This window comes from Salvelinus fontinalis, chromosome 3 (genome assembly GCF_029448725.1).
Source record: "Salvelinus fontinalis isolate EN_2023a chromosome 3, ASM2944872v1, whole genome shotgun sequence".
Taxonomy (NCBI): Eukaryota; Metazoa; Chordata; class Actinopteri; order Salmoniformes; family Salmonidae; genus Salvelinus; species Salvelinus fontinalis.
In genome coordinates, this window is record NC_074667.1 from 28,268,554 (window position 1) to 28,293,976 (window position 25,423).

The 25,423-nt window shown below is 43.7% G+C and overlaps 2 protein-coding genes across 2 annotated transcripts in view; one reads left to right on the plus strand and one right to left on the minus strand.

The window, feature by feature from the left end:
* LOC129843013 (DENN domain-containing protein 2D-like) overlaps positions 1-21,250 on the minus strand; it is a 55,911-nt gene extending 34,661 nt beyond the window's left edge. The window contains exon 1 of the mRNA XM_055911740.1: positions 20,055-21,250. Within this exon, the coding sequence (XP_055767715.1) occupies positions 20,055-20,198 (144 nt within the window). The 5' untranslated portion in view covers positions 20,199-21,250. The remainder of the gene's footprint in view (positions 1-20,054) is intronic.
* A 319-nt stretch (positions 21,251-21,569) lies between these two features.
* Positions 21,570-25,087, plus strand: LOC129843027 (transmembrane protein 263-like). Its single transcript, XM_055911759.1, has 3 exons — positions 21,570-21,965; positions 22,761-22,845; positions 23,787-25,087. Exons 1-3 carry the CDS (start codon positions 21,957-21,959, stop codon positions 24,092-24,094), a joined length of 402 nt encoding a protein of 133 aa, XP_055767734.1. The 5' UTR covers positions 21,570-21,956; the 3' UTR covers positions 24,095-25,087.
* The last annotated feature ends 336 nt before the right edge of the window (positions 25,088-25,423 follow it).

The window sequence follows — 25,423 nt, forward strand, 5'->3', positions numbered from 1 at the left end:
ATACCTCCCCCTCTATATCCCTCTCTCCCACCCTCTCTCCCCACTGTAGGATATTGAAGGACAACGGAAGGGGAACCACCTCTGACATATAAGAAGTTTCTACACGTCCTGTCCAACCTGGGGGAGCCAGACAAACCTGCCAGGGAGATCACAGCTCAGGACTTCCAGTGAGTACAGTACATTACTTCTGCTCAAATTGAGGCCTCTGTTTTAGGCCGCCGTTAAGGTGGTGCTGATGTCACATGCACGCTCTTTGGCAATTTCGACTTGTAAAAGCTAGCTATTTTTCAACACTGGCGCCAGGGTTCGGAATGTACCTGTCTTATCAGCTCGCTTCCGCTGAGGTGAGAGGGGTGGAAATATTTGAGATGTGTCCTTAAAAATGTGAGCCAATCTGCCAATTTCAAGCAGAGCTAATGGTGCTATTTAAGACTCATCAAAAGCTGGTCTTGGCAGTAACGCAATTGGTTATGGCATACATTTTGCCAGCAGAGGCACAGCATACCCTAATCAGCAGCCTATAACCAATGTTTCATTAAAATATCACGAGCAGCAAAACAGTCAACAAACTGTCTCTGCCTGGCCGGTTCCCCTCTCTCCACTGGGATTCTCTGCCTCTAACCTTACTACGGGGGCTGAGTTAGTGGCTTACTGGTGCTCTTCCATGCCGTCCCTAGGTGGGGTGCGTCACTTGAGTGGGTTGAGTCACTGACGTGATCTTCCTGTCCTGTTTGGCGCCCCCCTCGGGTTCGTGCCGTGGGGGAGATCTTTGTGGGCTATACTCGGCCTTGTCTCACGATGGTAAGTTGGTAGTTGAAGATATACCTCTAGTGGTGTGGGGGCTGTGCTTTGGCAAAGTGAGTGTGGTTATATCCTGCCTGGTTGGCCCTGTCCGGGTTATAGTTGGACGGGGCCACAGTGTCTCCCGACCCCTCCTGTCTCAACCTCCAGTAATTATTCTGCAATAGTTTATGTGTCGGGGGGCTAGGGTCAGTCTGTTATATCTGGAGTATTTCTCCTGTCTTATCCGGTGTCCTGTGTGAATTTAAGTATCTTCTCTCGGAGGACCTGAGCCCTAGGACCATGCCTCAGGACTACCTGGCCTGATGACTCCTTGCTGTCCCCAGTCCACCTGGTCGTGCTGCTGCTCCAGTTTCAACTGTTCTGCCTGCGGCTATGGAACCCTGACCTGTTCACCGGACGTGCTACCTTGTCCCTTACCTGCTGTTTTCGACTCTCTCTCTCTCTACCGCACCTGCTGTCTCTAACTCTGAATGATCGGCTATGAAAAGCCAACTGACATTTACTCCTGAGTTGCTGACCTGTTGCACCCTCTACAACCACTGTGATAATTATTATTATTTGACCCTTCTGGTCATCTATGAACGTTTGAACATCTTGGCCATGTACTGTAATAATCTCCACCCTGCACAGCCAGAAGAGGACTGGCCACCCCTCAGAGCCTGGTTCCTCTCTAGGTTTCTTCCTAAGTTCCTGCCTTTCATGGGAGTTTTTCCTAGCCCCGTGCTTCTACATCTGCATTGCTTGCTGTTTGGGGTTTTAGGCTGGGTTTCTGTATTGCACTTTGTGACATATCGGCTGATGTTAGAAGGGCTTTATAAATACTTTTGATTGATTGATTGATTCCAGTTTAATATTGGACATTGTTTTAGAAAAAGCAATGTGTCCATGCAGCTTATTTGAAAAGTTGGGCTTCATTAGGCCTATGTGCAATAGTCATTGAATGAAAGGTGTCAGTGACTGTAGGAAGTCTGTTTAGGAGCATATTGCAAGTTATTACAATAGACTGATTATTGTTTTTCCTTGATCATTTTGTTTAAAAATGTGCATCTTCTACTTTCATCTGTTGGATCTGTCTAGTCGGGGGAATACCGATGGCTGTCCGTGGTGTGGAATCTGCTCGTAGCCTAGACTATTTTCCTGTTTGTTTGTTTACCTTTCACGTGGCAAAGTAACTCACAGGCCATATCAACAGCGATGGTAGGCTATTCTTATTATAATGTTTGGGCAATGTCCAATTGTCCATGGCTCGAACACGTGTGTTGACAAATGTTTCCATGTTAAATCCAATTTAAAAAAATGCTGATTGGCTACATGTTTGTTATAACTAGGCCTATTTGGCCGATATACCACGGCTAAGGGCTTTTCTTACGCACGATGCAACAGCGAGTGCTTCGATACAGCCCTTAGCCGTGGTTTATTGGCAATATACCACAAACCCCGAGGTGCCTTATTGCTATTATAAACTGGTTACCGACATAATTAGATCTGTGAAAATAAATGTTTTGTCATACCCATGGTATACGATCTGATATACCACGGCTTTCAGCCAATCAACATTTAGGGCTTGAACCACACAGTGTATAATATTTAATAAACTATATTCAATGATAGGACAAACATACATGCCTCCTGCCGAAGAGCCGTTAGGCCTACAGATGTCAGATCTTAATTTGACCCTTTTCGTCGCAGGAGGTAATCCTGCAGCAAGAGGATTTTAATATCTGAAGAAATATTTAGAATCACAGCCAGGGGGCAGCTGGAAGCGATGTTTGTATTCATTGCAGTACTGTAGCTACATTGTACCTTATGTAGGTGTAACGGATGTGAAATGGCTAGCTAGTTAGCGGGTACGCGCTAGTAGCATTTCAATCAGTTACGTCACTTGCTCTGAGACTTAAGTAGTGTTGCCCCTTGCTCTGCAAGGGACACGGCCTTTGTGGAGCGATGGGTAACGACCGTGCTTCGTGGGCGACCGTTGTTGATGTGTGCAGAGGTTCCCTGGTTCGCGCCCGTGTCTGGGCGAGGGGACGACGTAAAGTTTATACTGTGACATTGATGCTGTTGACCCGGATCACTGGTTGCTGCGGAAAAGGAGGAGGTTGAAAGGGGGGTGAGTGTAACGGATGTGAAATGGCTAGCTAGTTAGCGGGTACGCGCTAGTAGCATTTCAATCAGTTACGTCACTTGCTCTGAGACTTAAGTAGTGTTGCCCCTTGCTCTGCAAGGGCCGCGGCCTTTGTGGAGCGATGGGTAACGACCGTGCTTCGTGGGCGACCGTTGTTGATGTGTGCAGAGGTTCCCTGGTTCGCGCCCGTGTCGGGGCGAGGGGACGACGTAAAGTTTATACTGTGACATAGGCTACATGCAGACTACAGCGTATCTCGTGTGAATTCTTATTTGCAGGGGGTAGGTGTATTTTTAGTGAGGGAAAATCTGTTTTATTTTTGTATCAATTGTTTTATTATGTGTTGAAGGCAAGCAATACGTTACTTTACTTTGGTTGCCTTAGTGCCTTAGCGATCTTGCGGTTACAGCCACTGACCCCAGCACACATATGCCAGCGTCGACATGGGTTCAAATCTGTCCCACTGCTCTTTGACTCATGAAAGAACGTCTATTTTTGATGCATTAATTCCGCGTGGTTACAGGGTAAAAACAGAAACCACTCGAAGGTTAACAGTTTAGGCATTCAGTGCTTAAGGTCAGGGCTATGGTTTGGATCATCAGTATTCATAGTATTCTTAGTCCTTGCTTGAGCATTGTGAACTGCCGTGACGCAGTGGTCTAAATAGTGCGCCCCCTGGCTCCGAGCCTCATGAGTGCTGGGCGATTTAGTGACCAGCCTAAGCCACATTAGTACCACAAGTTCATTGCGTTTATTTAAATGTTTCCAAGAAGTGAAACGAATAGTCTAATAATTTACACGTCAAAGAAAAATGTCTCAGCTCAACGAAATCGTCTTTGGATAGGCTCAAGTGCATAAACATCTTGACAGCTTTACAAATATAAATATTACTTTATAAATATTAAAGCCACACAATACAGGCTTTCAATCCACACCAAAGCCCATAACTACATTGACAAATTATACGTAGTCTAACTATAAAACATGGGCGAGCATTCACACTGGAGGAAAGTTTATCGTACTACATTAGGCCTACATCTGTCAATCAACTGATGGCACAAATCAGCTCATCAACTCAGCCAGGGAAACACAAACAGTAGGCTAGCCTGTTATCGTTTTTCACACCTTTCGTTATGTAACAATGGATAGGCTAACAATGTCCTACAGAATGCAGCCTACTGGAATATAATCAAATAACAAGGCGCCTATTGAAACCATCAATGGAACAAGATTATCTACATCTGATCGTTAAACTGTGCGTGCTAAATTCACCCGCACAGCTGATCTCAATTGCAATCATTATTGTTCACCTCATTACCGCTTCCTAAAAGATGTCAGTGTTACCTTAACGTTAGTCCTGCTTGCAACCAAAGTCTTTCAAGATATGTTCATCCTCTGGTTAGTATTGTAATCGGAACAACTTAGTCCCTTTTGAACAGAATAAGGGCGATTTATCTATATGGCAAGCATTCTGTACAATATAAATAAAGTGTTTCATCGTTTACCACTTGAAATCCACTGTGGCAATTTATCAGACACTTTGTATGAACAGAAGCTGTTGGCGTAGCTTATTGTTATTCATTTATTTGTTTCCTATTTATGTTATCCAAAAGTGTCTGGTATGGTCATTTCTTATCAAGACCGGGGGTTAAATCCATAGACTGTCCATATTTTAAATGGGTAAATGATTCAAGTCAATTGGGGGGACTGAGTTAATTGTGCCAGAAGGGTGTGGGCCGGAATGAAACCCACGCTGACTAACCACTAGACCAACCTAGGCCACGATTGAATTTTGATACACTTGACACTTGTATGTCGTAGCCTAGACCAATATCTAACTTGTATTTTTAAAACGACGGTTGTTAATGTGTATGGCTGCATTTCAGATCCATTTTTGTACATTTTAATGTTGCAGTAATAGGACCTAGACCTAGCGTTTGAGCGAGCGAGAGAGACTTTTATTTTGATAGCAAGCACGGATCCCAATGACTCGACTGCCACTGCATGGAGAGAAAGAGAACTTCTCTTTCAGGGACTCAAGACTCGAGGCTCATTTGAATTTCCTGAAGCAGCAGGAAAATTCTCTGCGACAAAGAGCAATCAAGTTAAGATCAAGTTCTGACCTGATTCTATTGAGAAATATTGTTGTTAGTTTAAAAAACAGATCGATTTTTTGGTTTAATTGGTTTTATAATGAGAACGCATGTCTTTTTAGGCCTTATCAATAGCCTAGTGAATTTAATCTTGCTTATTGAGTACGTTTTGCATATCCATGTACAGACTGCTATTTACAGAAGGCCTAGCCCCTATATCAAGGTGAATACTGTAGTCTATGTTTAACATTGTATTTCCATATTGAAGCCATGCAATGTGGACTGCAAACATGTTCAAAAATATTTTGCAAATATGGGTCAGGCTAGTTAACGAACTAGGCTATAACGGACTAACATTCGAACTGGAGTTGATGACAACGCAATACATAAAAGACAGTCAATACACAACTTGTAGAAACCAGATATTTAGCCATGGAGCACGTTTTTATGGGTCGGTGTCCCGCTAGCGGGACAACTTCCGGTGAAACTGGAGGATGCGCAATTCAAATAAATAATCATAAATATTATGGATTTTAAACATTTATGTACATATAAGTGTCTTACATCGGCTGAAAGCTTAAATTCTTGTTAATCTAACTGCACTGTCCAATTTACAGTAGCTATTACAGCGAAAACATGCCATGGGATTGTTTGAGGACGGCGCCCCACATCAAAATATTTTTTCCACCGACAAATATCGATTAAATATTCCCTTTACTTTTTAAAAATCTTCCTCTGATTTGTCATCCAAAGGGTCCCAGCTATAACATGTAGTGTCGTTTTGTTAAAAATCCTTCTTTATATCCCAAAAAGTCAGTTTAGTTGGCACCGTCGATTTGAGTAATCTACTCGTTCAACATGCAGAGAAAGGAATCTGAAAATCTACCCCTTAACTTTGTTTCAACAAGTCAAAATACGTTTCCATTTACTCCTCAGATACCCTAAAAGGTAATCAAACTATAATATTTATTCCGGGAAAGAAGTATGTTCAATAGGAAACCGATTTTAGCAGGTGCGTAATGTCTTCATGGCGCACGCAAACACAAATTTACAAGACTGTGTCCCTGTACTAAAACTGATATTTCTTATTCGTTTTTGAAGTTACAAGCCTGAAACCTTGAACATAGACTGCTGACACCCTGTGGAAGCCATAGGAATTTCCTCCAGGGAGCAATGACCTTACTCTTGCATTTCTAAGAGGATGGTTTCTCAAAAAAAAATGTTTTATTACGGTTGGTTTTCTTTGGATTTTCTCCTACCATATCTATTGTGTTATATTCTCCTACATTATTTTAACATTTCTACAAACTTCAAAGTGTTTTCTTTCCAATGGTACCAACTATATGCATATCCTGGCGTCAGGGCCTGAGCTACAGACAGTTTACTTTAGGCACGTCATTCAGACAGAAGTGGAGAAAAAAGGGGTCTAGCCCTAAGAAGGGGCTAAGCCTCAACACACCCACAACTTGTTTATTCATCAAAACCCAGCCCTTTTGTGCCACCACCAGCTACTGCGCCCATAATTCCTATTGTGAAAATGGCTCAAATATTTCTGACACCGCCCCGAACCTATAACACTACCGCCAGTGCTAAGATTTACCATTGTGTAAGGTTTATTAAAGTAGAGCACTTAGTGTCATAAATGACACGCTTATGGAGTGTATACCTAGATCAAGCCAGATATGTGGGCTCTACATGTTACCATACATCTCAGGTCGTCAACATGTAGGCACTTGAGATTTTCTGAGCAGGTACTAAGAAGTCACACAGTAAGTACAGTCTTCAGTTGTCACCATAAAACCTTCCATGTGCCCCACTCAGCACCACCAGGAATGGGATAAAGAAGGATAGGGTACACAGACAGTTTAATGTTGTTTTCTATGGGTCATATGCTGCAGGGATTCCTTCTGTTCTGATTGTGGTACGAGACCTTCTGGTCCCGTTGGGAGCTTCAGTCAGCAGCACACAGAGAGCCTAATTTCTTTCCACTGTCCTCTCCTGCAAACACAATGTGCGCCAGTTAATTAGTCAGCCTTTACTGTAATCAACCAGTATCTTGATCTAAGTAGGACAATTTAATCCAAAAGACTATTTGCCATAATAGAGAATTAAAACCACTCTCCCTGTGCTAATTGTATACTAATTATGGCATTATAAGATAGTGTTGATTGGGCACAGCTTCTGTTGTAATTTCCGTGTGTGCGTGTGTGTGTGTCATTGAGTCACTGAGGGAACAGATGCCTCTCTCTGCTGCCAGATTGCTTGTGTTGGGTAAACTCGCCCGCCAAGGAAGGAATGGGTGTGTCCATATGTTCTAAAGAGATAGTTGACTGAGAAATAACCTGAGATTGACCCTGCTGGTGCCTTTTGTGTGTGTGCTTCAGTGGGAGCACTCTGTTTGTTCCATTAGTGCTCTAATCTACAATACATGCCAGCTGTTCAAACTTCAAAGCAGTGATCTCTGTGTTTTGTTTTGTGTGTCAGTCAAACGCAGATTAACTCTGTGTGAGCCAGCCAGACCATCAAAAGCACAGCAGAACCCTACTCCCTGCTGTTCTGCTGCTTTTTGATGTGATCTGGGACCAGTGTTCTGGGGAGACATACAGGCTTTTCTCCTGTGATGTGAACAGGTGCCACTGTTCTCTGTACAGTATGAAAGTGAATAGGGATAAGAGCCTTGAGACTGGCTCGAAGCCCAGTTTAGACCTACTGGCTGTTGTTAGTGGCTGGAAAGGAAGCTTTGGAACACGGAGAGGGCTTGAACATGAAAGGGTTTGTTGTCCAGGGAGAGGGGGTATACACTAGACATTCGTGATAGGCTGGAGGAAAACAAAAATAAATATTGTGACACTGCAGTCGTGTCCTCCAGGCTGATCTAAAGACAGATGTTTAAAAAAAGGAAAAGGGAGCAGAATAGAAACAGATCCAATAACACTCTGCCCAACATTATTTCTATTTGTACTGGGGTAACATTGTATGGATGTTTCCCTTTTGTAGGAAGTGTCCTTCTCTGTTGTATTGTGGTAACGTTATAATTATGTTTCCCTTGCAGGACGTGCCCTTCCCTGGCAGCTGAGGAGTACAGTGAAGGGGAGCACAGGGTCCCCTCTGTTGAGGATCTGGGCATTGAAGGGCAGTCAGATGTGTTGTGGCCTGGAGGAGAGAGCCATGCCTTGATGAGGCTACAGAGCACAGGAGGTTGGTGGCACCTTAACTGGGGAGAACGGGCTCATGGTAATGGCTGGAGTGGATTTGTTGGAATGGTATCAAATACATCAAACACATGGTTAGATGCCATTCTATCCTCTTCGTTCCAGTCATTATTATGAGCTGTCCTCCCCTCAGCAGCCTCCACTGCTACAGAGACACATTGAGAGCCAGATACTTTATAACAGCTACCAATCCATACTTAAAGGGACAGTGCAACATTTGGGAAATTTTGCCATGCATGCTAGCTGTTCCTATAGACTTCCAGTCATTGTGCTAATGCTAGTTAGCAATGGCGCCAGAAACTACTTTCAACATTCTTCAAACTACACACGGAGACATACAAATGGTATCCACGCGTTCATTTGACTCTGGGTAGTAAATGTTGCAGTATCCCTTTAATCATGTAAATCCACTCCGAAGTAGACCGACACCATTGGATGCATTATCAATAGATTCATTCGTTTTAGATGCTGATTTTGAAGACCTGAATTTATTTCTTCCATGCAGAAATGTTCTCTCTTCTTATTAGTTGTTTTACCAGAGAATCTCTGGCATTTTGTTGCATTCTGCACTCTAACTGTCTCATGTTGTCCCTCCCTACAGGGTTTGGTGGCTAACTTCTCCAAGCCACGCACCATCCCCAACACCCTGCTACCCAGTACCACGGGTCTCAGTCCTTACCTCAGTTTGGGTTGTCTGTCTGTACGGGCATTCTACCACAGGCTCTCTAAGGTCTATGCACAGGTAAGTTGTGTTCACCAGAAGACCCTGATGTTGAAATTATAGTTAGAAACAAGGAAGTGCAACCATCATATTGTTGATGTTTGTTTTATTGTTCAGTATAACCTCGTTCTCTCTCCTCTGTCCTCATCACTCTCCCTCTTTCTCCCTTACCTCCTCCTCTCCTTCTTTCCCTCTCCGCCCCTTTCTCGCACACTCCGTACCTCGCCTACCTCCCTCCTTCCCTCTCAACCCAATCCAGTCGAACAACCACTCCCTGCCTCTCGTCTCTCTGCTGGGCCAAGTGCTGTGGAGGGAGTTCTTCTACACCGTCGTTTCGGCAATGGCCAAATTTACCAAGATGGAGGGCAACTCTATATGCCTGCAGATTGGCTGGTACGACAAGGAGAAGGAGCTACGGAAGTGGAGGAAGGTATGACCCAACTTTGAAAAAGATATTTGTCCCAAAGTGTCAATGTAATTTGAGCGCTAGCACCTGTCCTAAGAGCTGACTAAATTTCACTAAACAAAGCACTAACTCAGATAAATAAACATTCAGACAACATGTGTGACCGTCAATGACGCCCCTGTCCTTGTCCCCGTCTCCCTCCCTCAGGAACAGACAGGCTTAACCTTGATCGACGCCATCATGACTCAGCTGAGGCAGGGGGGCTGGATCCACCACTTGGCCTGACACGCTGTGGCCTGCTTTCTGACCAGAGGAGACCTGTGGATCAGCTGGGAGGAGGGCATGAAGGTAGGGAGGGAGGCATGAAGGTAGGGAGGGAGGTGTGGGAGACATGTGGATCAGCTGGGAGGAGGACATCAAGGTATAGATGGAGGAGGGGAAGGATGGGTAGGGAGGAGTGGGGAGACCTGTGGATCAACAGGGAGGAGGGCATCAAGGTACCAAAAATGAGGAAAAGCGTGGCTGCTGGCTCTAAAATTGGTCACTTTGCAAGGTGTCTCCAGTTGTTGTTGTGCTCCTCCAGTAGCTGTCTGTGCTTCTCTCTGCATCTCCCTGTGCTCTCTGTGTGTCAGGTGTTTGAGGGGCACCTGTTGGATGCAGACTACAGTTTAAATGCAGGGAACTGGATGTGGCTGTCTGCCAGTGCCTTCTTCCACCAGTCCACACGTATCTTCTGTCCTGTACTCTTCGGGTGACGCACAGACGGAGAATACCTCAGGTAGGGCTCTCGAACACACACACACACACACACACACTTTCTCAAACCCCAGATCTATATTTCAGCCTTGTGATTCATGTATCTCTCTTTGTGTGTCTTCAGGAAGTATTTCCCCTCTAAATCTATGAGCCCTAGACGGCTCTAGAGGAAGTGTTGCTGCAGGCTTGCTGTATCATTGGTATGATGCTGCTTCTGTACTTTTTTACCATAACTACTGTTAAAGCTACTAGTCCCCTTTTTCAGACTGCTGCTTGTACTGGGCATTTCCACCCATGAGCACTAAGGTGAAATTCATAGGAACATGTCAAATTGGGTTTCAAATGAAAGCTACGAGTCCAGTTTTTTGAGAAATTAATGAATACATACATTTTTCAACCATTTTCCATCCTAAAAATGTGTTTGTACTGTGATGTCCAAACTTGTGAAACATAGACTTCTATGATTGGTTCAGATTTTGTCTGGTCCGGACCAACAAAATGTGCTCTTGTTTGGGGACGGAGCTCATTAAAATAAGGATATTGCATATTTCTACCTTTGTATACCTGTTTGTGATACATTACAATAATGATATTTTGGTATTTGGTATTTTATTAGGATCCCCTTTAGCTGCTGTAAAAGCAGCAGCTACTCTTCCTGGGGTCCACACAGAACATGAAGCATAATACAGAATGACATAATACAGAACATCAATAGACAAGAACAGTTCAAGGACAGAACTACATTTAAAAAAGATTAAAGGCACACATAGCCTACATATCAATGCATACACACAATATGAGACTGAAGGAAGTTCCATGCAATAAGGGCTCTATATAATACTGTACGCTTTCTTGAATTTGTTCTGGATTTGGGGACTGTGAAAAGACCCCTGGTGGCATGTCTGGTGGGATAAGTGTGTGTGTCCGAGCTGTGTGTAGGTTGACTATGCAAACAATTGGGGATTGTCAACACATTAATGTTTCTTATAAAAAGAAGAAGTGATGCAGTCAGTCTCTCCTCAAAACTTAACCAAGAGAGACAATTAAGGGTAAATTAAGAGCAAAACGAGCAAAACTCTGTTCTGGGAAGTTGCAGCTTAACTAGGTATTTCCTTGCAGCACTGGACCACATGACTGGACAATAATCAAGATTAGATAAAACTAGAGCCAGCAGAACTAGCTTTTTGGAGTGTGGTGTCAAAAAAGCAGAGCATCTCTTTATTACGGCTAGAACTCTCCCCATCTTTACAACCATTGAATCAATATGTTTTGACCATGACAGTTTACAATCTAAGGTAATGACAAGTAATTTAGTCTCCTCAACTTGTTCAACAGCCACAACATTCATTACCGGATTCAGCTGAGGTCTAGAACTTAAGGAAGGATTTGTACCAAATACAATGCTCTTAGTTTTAGAGATGTTCAGTACCAGTTTATTACTGGCCACCCATTCCAAACCAGACTGCAACTATTTGTTAAGGGTTTCAGTGACTTCAGTAGCTGTGGTTGCTGATGTGTATATGGTTGAATCATCAGCATACATGGACACACATGCTTTGTTTAATGCCAGTGGCAGCTCATTGGTAAAAATAGAAAAGAGTAGAGGGCCTAGAGAGCTGCCCTGCAGTACACCACACTTTACATGTTTTACATTATTTCCTGCCTAGCTTCCATTAAAGAAAACCCTCTGAGTTATATTAGATAGATAGCTCTGAATCCATGATATGGCAGAGGTTGAAAAGCCATAGCACATAAGTTTTTTCAACAACAGGTTATGGTCAATAATATCAAACGCTGCACTGAAATCTAACAGTACAGCTCCCACAATCTTCTTATTAATTTCTTTCAACCAATCATCAGTCATTTGTGTCAGTGCAGTACATGTTGAGTGCCCTTCTCTATAAGCATTCTGAAAGTCTGTTATTAATTTGTTTACAGAGAAATATCATTGTATTTGGTCAAACAAAGTTTTTTCCAACAGTTTGTTAAGAGCTGGCAGCAAGCTTATAGGTCTGCTGTTAGAACCAGTAAAGGCCGCTTTACCAGTCTTGGGTAACGGAATTCCTTTGGCTTCCCTCCAGCCCTAAGGACAAAGACTTTCCTCTAGGCTCAGACTAAAAATATGACAGATAGGAGTGGCTATAGAGTAAGCTACCATCCTCAGTGGCTTTCCATCTAAGTTAAATTATTGATAGATTACACTTATTTTACCACCTCTTCCACACTAACTTTACAAAATACAAAACGTGCACTACTTTTCTTTCATTATTAGTTTTTTATGCATGTATACAATTGCTCACTGTTCGTTGTTGGTATTTCCTGCCTAAGTTTGCCCACTTTGCCAATAAAATAATCATAAAAATAATTGTCAACATCAAATGGTTTTGTGATGAATAAACTACCTGATTCAATGAAAGATGGAGTTGGATTTGTCTTTCTGCCCATAATTTCATTTAAAGTACTCCAAAGTTTTTTTCCCATCATTCTTTATATCATTGATCTTGGCTTCATAATAAAGTTTCTTCTTCTTTTTGTTGAGTTTAGTCACATCATTTATCAATTTGCAGTAAGTAAGCCAGTCAGATATGCAGCCAGACTTAGCCACTCCTTTTGCCCCATCTCTTTCAACCATTCAGTTTTTCAATTCATCATCAATCCATGGAACCTTAGTTCTAACAGTCAGTTTCTTAACAGGTGCATGTTGATCAATAATTGGAAGAAGCAATTTCATAAATTCATCAAGTGCAGTGTCTGGATGCTCCTCATCAATCACATCAGAACAACAAATATTTTGTAACATAATCCACATAAGAGTGAGAGCAAAATATTTTGTATGATCTCCTATACACTATTTTAGGCCCAGCTGTTGTAACTTTGGCTTTCCTGGATATAGCCACTATATTGTGATCATTGCATCCAATGGGTATGGATACAGCTTTAGAAGAAAGTTCTACAGTATTAGTAAAAATGTGATTGATACATGTGGATGATCTTGTTCCTGTAGTGTTTGTAAACACCCTGGTAGGTTGATTAATAACATAAACCAGATTACAGGTACTGGTTACAGTAAGAAGCTTGCTCTTGAGGGGACAGCTTGATGAAAACAAGTTTATAATCAGGTCCCCAAGAAAGTAGACCTCTCTGTTTATATCACATACACTGTCAAGCATTTCACACATATTATTTAGATATTGACTGTTAGCACTTGCTAGCCTATAGATTCCAAGAACACAGGATGAGATGTTACTATCCTTTGTGCGAGCACTTCCAAGAGTTCATGAACAGTGAGACTGGTGAAATTTGGGGAGCGCGTCGTCAGTAGTGTACCTTTGGTTCCTAGGGTGTTTCGGCCTTTCACACTATACACCCTCCCCAAAGGCGGCCAGCGACAGGGTGATCAATCCTACGCTTGCGTCCCATTCCCAATTAGTCATAGGAGTTGCGTTGTTGTTGATAGCCAACATCCCATGGGACTATGCATGGCAGGGGCGTCTTCCTCACTGAGTCAAGCATTGTTGACCGCATACCTCCTGGCCCTCTCACTTCGGGGCCCAGCTGGGGTCTTTCCTCTTCATCCAGAGCCATTGACTGCTGCCTTCTGCCGCCTCTGATACAGCTTTGATTGCCGAACGCTGGCTCTGGCCCTTAATTCCCAGGTCTCTAAGCAGTCTGGTTGTAGATGTCGCCACAAAACCTCTGCAGCCCACCTCCACTGGTCGGACTTCTGTGTTCCAGCCATGATGCCGTGCTTCGGCAGATAGATCGGCATAGCGCAGATGTTTCCGCTCATAAGCCTCATCTACTGAGTCCTCCCAGGGTACTGTGAGCTCAATGATGAAGACCTTCTTGAGCGAATGGGACCAGAGCACCATGTCAGGTCTTAGGGTGGTGGTTGCGATCTCCGGAGGAGACGCAAGTTGCCGGCCAATGTCAGCTAGCATTTTCCAGTCGCGGGCCAAGCGGAGCTGGTCTCGCTCTAATGGTGTAGAGCCGCTCTTCGGTGGTTTAGCCCCTTCGCGGACAAAGGTCGTCCGTAAGGGGTGTGATGCTGCTGGGGGTGGTAGGGAGTTGGTGGCAGCTCGCTTGTCCTCCAGGGCGGACGCAAGGTTTTTAAGGACTTGGTTGTGACGCCTAGTGTAGCGTCCTTGGGTGAGGCTTGTTTTACACCCTGTGAGAATGTGCCCGAGGTTGGCTGGCATGGAACAGAGGGCACAGTCCAGATCTTCACCATACCATTGGTGAAGATTAACTGGTGTTGGAAGGACGTCATATGTTGCTCTGATGGAAAAGCTCAACCGCCTCGCTTCCATGGCCCACAGATCCTTCCAGCTGATCTTCCTCTTCTCCACACAGTCCCATCGAGTCCACTGTCCCTGTTTGGCAAGAGAGACTGCCTTGGCCCACCTTGCAGCCTCCTCCTGATGGCGTACTTGCTGCACTACCATCTTCCGCCGCTCTGGTGCAGTGGCCTTACTCCAAGCAGCACGGCTAGTTAGCCCAAGGCCTCCTCTCCCTTGCTGAACATGACCCACAATGTCAGCATGTCTGAGGGCTGCTGTTGCCTCCTGGACTGCTTTTCCTGGCCTCCATTTGCGCCCAGTTGCCAAGGTCGGCGCGTTGTTGCTCACCACTGGGTCTCGAGATGCATTCAGTGTCATCTAGAGCCTGGTTTTTGCACACTTGAATTCCTCTGTTAGACTGGTGAGGGGCAGCTTGAGGACACCATCTCCATAGAGGCCTATGGTGGTAAGGCATCGTGGAACTCCGAGCCACTTCTTTAAGTAGCCTGTGACTCCTCTTTCCATCTTCTCCACTGTTGAGATTGGAACCTCATACACTGCTAGGGGCCACAACACCCGGGGTAGGAGACCAAACTGCAGACACCAGGCCTTTAACTTTCCAGGTAGCTGGGTGTTGTCGATGGACTGTAGGCTACTACTGATGTCTTTGCGCAGCTGTTGCACATGGTCTTTGTCCTTCAGGCTTGCATCATACCACCTTCCAAGGCTTTTTACCGGCTGCTCAGACACTGTTGGGATTTGGTCATCTCCGATGAAGAATTTCAGGTCAGAGAGTACTCCCTTCACAATCGAGATGCTGCGTGACTTGGATGGTTTAATCTTCATACGGGCCCAGCTGACGTTCTCCTCAAGTTTTCTGAGCAGTCTCCTGGTGCATGGGACAGTGGTGGTCAATGTTGTAATGTCGTCCATGTAGGCTCTGAGTGGAGGGAGGCGGAAACCAGAGTCGACTCGCTGTCCACCAGCAACCCATTTTGAGGATCTGATGATAACCTCCATTGCCATTATGAATGCCAACGGAGAAATGGTACATCCCGCCATTATACCTACATTCAGGCACTGCCATGAGGTGGTGAACTCTGAGGTGGTGAAGCAGAACTGCAGATCCTTGAAGTACGACTTCATCAGCGTTGTGATGGTGTCCGGTATGTGGAAAAATCTGAAGGCAGACCACAGGAGTTCATGGGGCACAGAGCCAAATGCATTGGCGAGGTCGAGGAAGACTACGTGGAGGTTCCTTTTCTCCACCTTGGCCATTTGGATCTGGTGCCAGATCATGCTGGAGTGTTCCAAGCAGCCAGAGAACCCTGATATTCCTGCCTTCTGTACAGATGTATCGACGTACGCATTCCTTTGCAGGTACTCGGACATCCTCTGGGCAATGACCCTAAAGAAGATTTTACCCTCGACATTCAGTAAGGAGATTGGGCGGAATTGGCTGATGTTCACTGCATCCTTCTCCTTAGGGATCAGGACCCCGCCTGCCCTACGCCACACTTTGGGTATTATCTTCTTCTGCCAAGCTGTTCTCATAAGCATCCAGAGGACCCTCAGGACGTCTGGTGCGTTCTTATACACTTTGTACGGGACTCCATTTGGCCCCGGGGCTGATGCTGTTCTTGCCCGTCGAAATGTGTTTTCCACCTCTTTCCATGTCGGAGGGCTGGTCTCAATATGATGTTCCGGGGGTTCAATGGGTGGGATATCTGATGGGATGGCCAGATGTTCATGTCGCTTTGAGTCAAAGTTTGTTGTTATCAGGTGCTCCTCTAGGTCTTTCTTTGTTGTTTTTAGAGCTCCACTTTTTTCCTTCGTGAAGAGACTTTTAAGGAACTTGAAGGGATCTTTATAGAATCGAGTTCTAGTTTGTTCTTTCTTCCTTCTGCGTTTCCGTAGGTTCTCTGCTCTACGGAGGGATGCCAACCGGGTTTTAATGTCAGCCTGAAGTGCCTCTATGCCCTCCTTTTCCACTTCCGAGGCCTTCTTCCACTGTTTGTTAAGCTGTCTCCTTTCTTGAACGAGGCGCTTGATTTCTTGTTGCCTCCTGGAAACTGGTGGGGTTGGAACCTTTCTCCCGCCTTTTGCCTCTTGCACTCCAAAGCTTTCTGCCCCGTACTCATAGATGATGTCCCCCATCCTCTCCAACTTCTTCTCCACTGTGCCTCGAAGTTTCTCGAGGGTCAAGGTAAGGTCAGTATTCACTGCTTCCCACAACTTTTTGTCACTGGCACCAGGCCACTTCACATACGGTCTGTGCCCTGGTAGTCTCCTCTCGACTGCAGGTCTGGGAGGCTGGGTGAGTTCCACTCCTGTTGTTGGTTCCATCTCAGTTGTTACTTCGGTGCTTGAGTTTACGTCCTCCATGACAGTGGTACTGATGCACTGCAAACTATGGTTTGCGTCCAGTTGCTGTGCTTCATTCGACTGATTTGATCGCTTTCGCAGAAAGTGATCAATGCGAGGCCTCTGTCTCTCTTTACCCAAACACCCCTTCTGCCCCTGGTGGATCCTCAACCCATAGTGTGATGTAACTTTCCTCCAACCACAGACACATACCTGCATCTGCAACACTCCAAAAGTAAAGGCTATAGATGTGCCAAGTGAACCTGCAACCACAACACTTCAGTAACACTTGATATAAGATCTTCTCTAAGCATTACAGGGATTTGGCTCTGAATATATACAGCAACACGTCTCCCCATAAGCATTTATGTCTCTTTTATAGATGTTATACCCTTGTATTGCTACTGATGTATCATCAAAAGTGAGTCTCAGAAATGGCTAATATATGAATGTTATCTGGTGTTAGCAAGTTATTGATTTCATTAACCTTATTTCTGAGGCTACATATATTAATATGGGCTATTGTCAGCCCTTTCCTGAGTAGCTTATCAGAGAAAGACATAATACTGAAAAGAGCAGACAAAGCAAGAGAAAAAAATATACATTCTGAAGTCCATTAATTGGTGTGTGTGTGTGTGCTGCTATTTTCTTGTTGCTGTAACAATTGCTTGTAGGTTTCTTTTTGTTCATTTAAAAGATCCTTAACGTGTGATAGAGAGACACCACTGTCCTCAACGGTACTCCCGCTGGCTTTGGTCTTTTGTCATGGTAGCTGTTACTCCTTGCAGTTTCAGACAGGGCAGGTCACAGGGAAAATAGAAAACAACAAACAGCAGGGATCTAGACAGCCACAAACCCGGGACAATCCACGGTCCCAGCCACAATGGATAACCTCGTCATGGGCTGCGTTCAAGAAAACCTTGCTAGCTTGATATGTAGCTAGCTAGAAGCTAGGCTAGTTGTGACGCCAAATAGCTCCACAGACCCGTCCTTGGTCGGCAGGATCACTGGAAAGAGACAAGCAGTCCCAGCAACTGATGCCAACTACGTTCGCCGGATCCAAACTATGAAGCTAGATAGCTACCAAGAACTTTCCAATACACTTTCAAACAACAAACTTTTCAAACAAACAAAACTGAGCTCTTTCTCATTCTGTGTTCAACAGGAAGTGGGAGAAAGACACACAGAGCAGAGAGGGGCACAGTTAAAAACCTCTTAGGGCTAGGCCCCTTTTTTCTCAGTTTCCGCCTGAATGACGTGCCTAACTGCCTGTTGCTCAGGCCCTGAAGCCAGGATATGCATATAATTGGTACCATTGGAAGGAAAACACTCTGAAGTTTGTAGAAATGTAAAAAATAATGTAGGAGAATATAACACAATAGATATTGTAGGAGAAAATCCAAAGAAAAACCAACCGTAATAAAAAATATTGTTGAGAGACCATCCTCTTACAATGGAAAGTAGAGGGGCATACTGAATTCTAGCTCCCAGGATGCAATTTCTATGGCTTCCACAGGGTATCAGCAGTCTATGTTCAAGGTTTCAGGCTTGTAACTTCCAAAACGAACAAGAAATATCAGTTTTGGTACAGGGACACAGTCTTGGAAATTTGTGTATTTGCGCGATGAAGACATTACGCACCTGCTAAAATCGGTTTCATATTGAACATACTTCTTTCCGTAAGAAATATTATAGTTTAATTACATTTTAGGGTATCTGAGGAGTAAATATAAACATATTTTGACTTGTTGAAACAAAGTTTAGGGGAAGATTTTCGGATTCCTTTCTCTGCAAGTTGAACGAGTGGATTACTCAAATCGATGCCGCCAACTAAACTGACTTTTTGGGATATAAAGAAGGATTTTATCCAACAAAACGACACTACATGTTATAGCTGGGACCCTTTGGATGACAAATCAGAGGAAGATTTTCAAAAAGTAAGTGAATATTTAATTGCTATTTGTGAATTTATGAAACTGTGCCGGTGGAAAAATATTTTGCTGTGGGGCACCGTCCTCAAACAATCGCATGGCATACTTTCGCTGTAATGGCTACTGTAAATCGGACAGTGCAGTTAGATTAACAAGAATTTAAGCTTTCAACCGATATAAGACACTTGTATGTACCTAAATGATTAATATCCATCATTTTTATGATTATTTATTTGAATTGCGCTCCCTCCAGTTTCACCAGAAGTTGTCCTAGCGCTAGCGGGACACCTAGCCCTAAGTCCCAGGGCCCTGTCTGTCTGTCTGTCTGTCTGTCTGTCTGTCTGTCTGTCTGTCTGTCTGATCCATAATGATGCATTTCTGTGTAGTTCTGATCGGGGACCCCAGGATGTCATTCTGTTACCCTAATTCCGTTACCGGGTGTAAATCCACTTCACCTACTGTAGTTCAATAAGCAAAATATATTTTTTGTAACTCAAGGTGTCGTGTCATAGCTGACCCAGCATTCTTTCTGAAGACATCTTTGAATCTTAATTTGGAGCAGATATTTAACAGAGTTTTTGGAATATGTGGTCGCATAAAAAACTGAGGGCGATTTTACCTTAATTCTGTTATCAAACGTTGCATCTGCACAGTTCTTCCAGTAAATGTGTTTTTGTGAAATTTGCGGTGTAAATTGTTCAAAGTAGTCATTGTGCATAGAGTTGTAGGATTTGTTTAACTTTGAAAACAATGTTTTTTGTTCAGGAAATATCTTAAAGTGAAAAATCGGAGTCCGTTTTATTCCGTTAGTGTGGAATTCCCCTACTACATCCTGACCATCTGATGTGTCTCGGTAACAACTACCCCCTGCTCATGGTGAGCCACCAGGAGGTCAGCCAGAGGAACCTGGACCTAATGAGACAAATCTGCAATGAACAAGAGAACACAACTCTGCTCACCAGAGGTACACACACACACACACACACACACACACACACACACACACACACACACACACACACACACACACACACACACACACACACACACACACACACACACACACACACACACACACACACACACACACACACACCCACTAAACAAGACAACGCAGCTAAACTCAAAAGAGGGAATACACACTGACTCACTCTCTCTGTGCCAGATGTAGCCAATGACCCCATGGAGATACGTCTGAAGAGGGATGGTGTGGTGGCAGACGAGGGACGTGGAGCCAAGAGGTTTAGACCTGACACCAATGCAATAAGAGGTCATGTGACCGACACACCCCTAACCCCCCCTAAAAACAATGGCAAGAACCGTAAAAACACAGACCAAGTTCGTAACAAACGCGACCCTTACCCCCAACAATCTGGACCAGGCCTCTGTCATCGTCTCCCGCCCCCTCTCGAATAATTTATCAATGGCCTCCTCTTCCACCTTCAACATCTGATCTGATCTGAAAGCAGTGGTCAGCTTTTCCATGCAGAGTAGTCTTTTTCCCATCAGTGTTTTTGAATCATTGATGAAGGATTTTGAGGCTTGTTCCCTGACCTGTCAATGTTTTTAGTTGCTGTTTTATGATTTTGTTAAACTCTTGCGAATTCTATGTTTTTTCTTACTAGATTGCCTGTAGTTTTTCATGTTGTCTGTCTTTAATTGGGTAATGACTTGGTGCCGCCTATCTTGGCCAGGACGCTCTTGAAAAAGAGATTTCAAATCTCAATGGGCCCTTCCTGGTTAAATAAAGGTTAAATAAAAAATAAAAAATGTCTTCAGGACAATCTCTGGTAGGAAGCATCAACGAAGCATCAACTGTGACTGCTTTCTTCCAAGACCTGTTCTACTGTCGCTGCAAGCCTGGCGAAGAGAGGCATCATGCAGAGGAACCATGTCGGGTACAGAGGCTGGGAACTGACGACATGTTATCAGGGGAGATAAGAAGAGTCTCCTGTTGGAGTGGCTGAATGTATTCCCAAGCCTTTGCACGGAGACTCCATCCTTACAATCACAGAGTTGTCAGACAGTCCATTTCACTGTCAGTGTCCACACGCACAGTGTCTCTGACACTCAAGACCAGGAGTGAAATATTAGCTACATCATGGAAGAAGCTAGCAAAATAGCAATTATCATGATGGTGCATACACCGCCATTTCTTTGCACTTCATTGGTAGCCTTGTAGTCTTAGGTACAGAGACTGGGAAACAGACTGTTGCATTGAATTTCACATGCACCTGTTTTGCTGCATCTTGTTGTGGAAGGCTGGCTCTGAAGCCGAGGCGTAAACATTGCAGAACTGAAAACTCTTAAGACGACGACAGCAGACATGCTCGTTCAACCGTCATACTTTATCTGCTCCACAGGCCACGGTAAGGCAGGACGTCAAGGGGCTTGAATCTAGGACGTGACAGAGAGAAGTAGGCTGCAGGTGTGACAGGCAGTACTCACATCCATTATTGGAAGAGCCACAGTTTTCTTCATTACAGCCTATATGGCATGTGACTCACTTCCTTCACAGGAGACCATTCAGCAGTGGAGAGATGTTTTTCTCTGGGCTGGCAGTGGTGCAGCTGTCTGTCTATTCAGAACAACCTTATCACCGTTGGCATGGCAACCAACACTCACTCTTATGTTGGTATGGTGTAACATGTTTTTTGTATATCTTTAACATGAACAAATACTGAATATATAAACCTTATAAATAACTAATATTTTGTGTTATTTGGGTGAATGAATGTATTACCAAAATATAAAATATGTACTGATCCTTGTGAATTAATCATACGTCATGATCTTTTTGACCATTATAGTCCAAAGGGCCACTCGAAATTCGGCAGCATTACATAACATGTTTTCTTTAAGTGAATCCTGAAAAAATATGTATTCCGTCTGCCCCGTAGAACACATAAGATATGTAGCACTCATGAATAAAATAGAGAGAGCTGGAGCCTGTTTGAGGTGACGCAAGATCCGGAGAAAACGAGTGCAGTAGTTGAGGCGCCACGTCGGCAGAACCAACAAGATACATCCTATATTTTTGAAGGAAAGTTTGAAACCGCAAAAGTACGATTTTACGTGCGTTAAAATACAGGACAACACGCTATTAAAGTATAGCTTTGAATAGAGGAGTTTGAACAAAAGTAAAAAGGCACCGGGGGCTGAAAATTGTAGTAATATTTTCAGGAAACAAACGAGCGCACCAATTATTCGTCTCAGGTGCGTAGCAGTCCCTTCTACAAGCGGGCATCAGAAATTACTGGAAACATGGTGAAGGTAAGGATATGTCTGTTCTTCTGTATCGATTTATGTATGTGCTTACGATAAGTAAAGTGATAGGCTACTGCATATCAATTGGGGTATGATAAAACCAATTGCGCACGAACGAAATATACGAAATTGATTAGATCCGGACTGAGTGATGCACTGAGCTTCCTTTCAAGGAAACAGTAGGTTAAGGACATTTTTTTTTAGTATTAAACTAAATCTACAGCCCAAATTATTGACGTGTGGGAAATTTCGCTAGCGTTATGATTTGAGTGTTTTCCCTGTGCAACCAGCTAATTGGAGCTTTCACAACAGGACGACTTTTTAAGACTCCTTTAAAAGCCTGTAGCCTTAGCTTTGTCATATTTTTGTGATTTTTGGTTGATTTAACAAAAGGGCATTTTAAATCAACACGAAGCAAACAATGATTGTCGCATGGTTTTGCAACAAGAGTAAGAACTTTGAACATCCAACAAGCACTGGTTTTGAACGTTGTTTGTGCTTGACGGGCTCCGTCAAAAATGTAACGTTTTGTGCATGAAATCCCAGAGCATAACCTTACTAATAATATGCAGTTATTTAACCTACTTGTGCCCTTTGAGCACTGTTTCATGGCTGCTCAGAATTTGCACCGATCTTTCTATTCAGAAATACATTTCTAAGTGTTAGATTATACTGTTTTGACTTTTCCAACAGGCTTATAGTGTTGATGGTTTAACAATTTGTACGATATACTACTTGTATGAACTTGCTTATTAAATTGCATGTATTCTAGCCTAATCAGTATTGTTTTTGTTCTGTAAGAACGTGAACGCCACCCCAGAGCCCCAGCCTGAAGGTTGTCTCGTGGAAGAAGAACCTGAGTTAACTGGAAGCGAGCCCACAGCAGGTAAATAACACAATCATCAACAGTGCGGTGAACAATATCTCTCTGCGCTGTAGCCATCTCTCTTGGTTTGCAATTAAAGCCCCCTTTGTCAAGGGACACTTGAACCATCTGGGATAAGGTGCATTTCAGGGTAAAGGGTTGTGTTGCTGTTTAACAAACTGTAGAGCTGTATTAATAAGGGAATATGTTTGTGATCAGGTGAGGTTGTAGCTCTCAAACTCAAGGTGGCATTCTGCCTTCAACCCTACAGTTTTCAGTCATTAGCTTTGTTCCCAAAGACCTCGTGTACTACAATCCTGAAGCTGTTTTTTTTTTACGTTTAGAAATGCCAATCATCGCTTGCAATATGGTTTTCGAAACCATATGACCCTTATTTTTCATCAGAGTAAGAATCCTTCAACAACAAAAATATGCACACGCTATGGCAGTTTTGCACATTGGTTTCATGTACCAAATAAAAAATGAAATGTTTCCATCGCCTCTTCAACTCTACCAATAGTTTGTCACAACTGTTGCGTTAAATAGCAAATGCGCTTACTCTGGATGATCGTTCTCATACCATGCAATTTAAACCGCATGGTTTCTCCGAGTTGTAGTAGGAGGACCACACACCATGTCATCGTGTGCCTCAGTTTACTTCGATATGATGGTTGTGTCGTACCAAAACTTCATGTTCCATCACAGCTGTTGTGTATTTTATCTGGTATGACTTTACTCACATAACTGGATGGGAATGTGGTTACTAAGTAGAATACCTCAATGTATTGACATGCCTTACTATTGTTTAATGATATGATTCATTGTGTGTAGGCCTCTTTCTCTGCTGATGGTCTGTTTCACAAACATGACGTGTGGTCCTCACTCTCTGGTCTTTCGCTATCTGTTATGTCCATCTTTCTAAAACTGTTTTGCGTGTGTTCTAAAACCCATCTCTCTCATAGATGAGGGGAAGGATGCAGGTAAGGAGCACCCCGAGGCCCAGCCAGGCATGATCTGGCGGGTCGGGGGTGGCCTGTTCCGTGCCAGTAAAACTGTGGTGGGCGCCACGGTAGGAGGAGTTGCCTGGCTCGGCGGGAAGAGTCTGGAGTACACTAAATCAGCAGTTACTTCAGTCCCCTCAATGAGCGTCAGCCTGGTGAAAGGGGTCGCCGGGGGCGTGTCATCGGTCGCCGGGGGCGTGTCATCAGTGGGTTCCACGGTAGCTGGCAAAGTTCCGTTCAGAGCCAAGACAAAGGACAAGGCAGAGTGAGGAGGAGATGATGATGGACACGCAACACAATGCATCGCCCCACCGACTGAGCCATAAGAGGAAGTGATGAGTTGAAGCTAGTCGCCATGTTTTCAAAGTGGATTGATTTCGTTAGTTTTTTTTTCTTCGTTTGTACATCATTCACTAAGTTGTACCTGGAGAAACAACATGTTCAGTAGTGCCTTTTGTAGCCTCCCCCTTCTTTCCTTGTTTTTTTTTTTTGTCAATTAAAAAAAATCGGTGTTTTTGTTAGTGTTGAAGAGGGAGATTACTATTTATTCAGGCCAGAGGTCACAATTGTCCCCCTCGCCATCTATTCCCCCCCCCCCCCCCAAACACCATTTCACTGAGCAGTGTGTACAGGGGGTCTTCATCCAAACCTACATGGTCCCCTGAAGCCTTAAGACAATGTAAAGCAGTTATATAAGGAGGGAGAGAGATAAACAGGCATGCTAGGTTGGGTTCTTCTCTTCCACCATTTAAAGCCTGGTTTGTGGTTTATAATGTGCTGGAATTTTTGTATGAGTTTTTTTTTTGTGACCGCAAACCCAAACACAGAACATTAGCTTGTTTCGAAATGGTACAGTGAACCATGTGAAGATAGCTTTTTGGGTCTTCTGAAAAGAGTTTGATAGCATTTCCAAAATAAGAGTTGGAGGTGATGTGGTTCTGAGAGCCAATAGCCCTGTTTAGGTTGTTGTGGTAAAACGATATGATCACTTTAATCATGGTTATTCAGTAGATGCATATATGAAATGGAGACGTCATAAATTTTACACAAAATAAAATATCTATTTATTGATGGACTTGTTTCTCTACTGTCTGTCTTTGGTCCTTTTATAATGTTTCTATGGAAACTCAACATTTCAATGCAACAGTTTGGGTTTGTTTCTGTATTCTGCCACAACTTGGCTGTTGCTGGTAGAGAATGCTGATATGACTGTCTGGCATGCTTGTACTTTCCAACATAATAAAGTCTCGTGGGAAGTTTGACTTTGTGCCTCTGTCTCATTCACAATTTGGGATGTACCTTATAGTCTCAAGTCTATGCTACCGGGGTGTACTCACTAGGAAGCAAACGCATTGAAATGGTGAGGGACCTACCTGAATTTGTCCAATAAACTTGTTTTTGTTACAAAACGTTTAACCTTTGGAGTAAATGTTTTCCGTTGCGAAAGGTTTTGCAACTGTTAGTCTAAATGAGGCCTGGGGTGTACCCAGGAATTAAATGATGAAGCCAAATGAATAGTTGGAGACGGTACTAAATTTGAGAAGTCCATTGGGACTGCATTTCTTCAATGGCAACATACTCTGTTTGTGTAATGTCTT

Bases quoted from the DNA above. Each gene is read 5' to 3' on its own strand.
- LOC129843027 (XM_055911759.1), top strand. The intron at 22,846-23,786 runs GTAAATAACACA...TCTCTCTCATAG, and splicing joins TGGAAGCGAGCCCACAGCAG to ATGAGGGGAAGGATGCAGGT.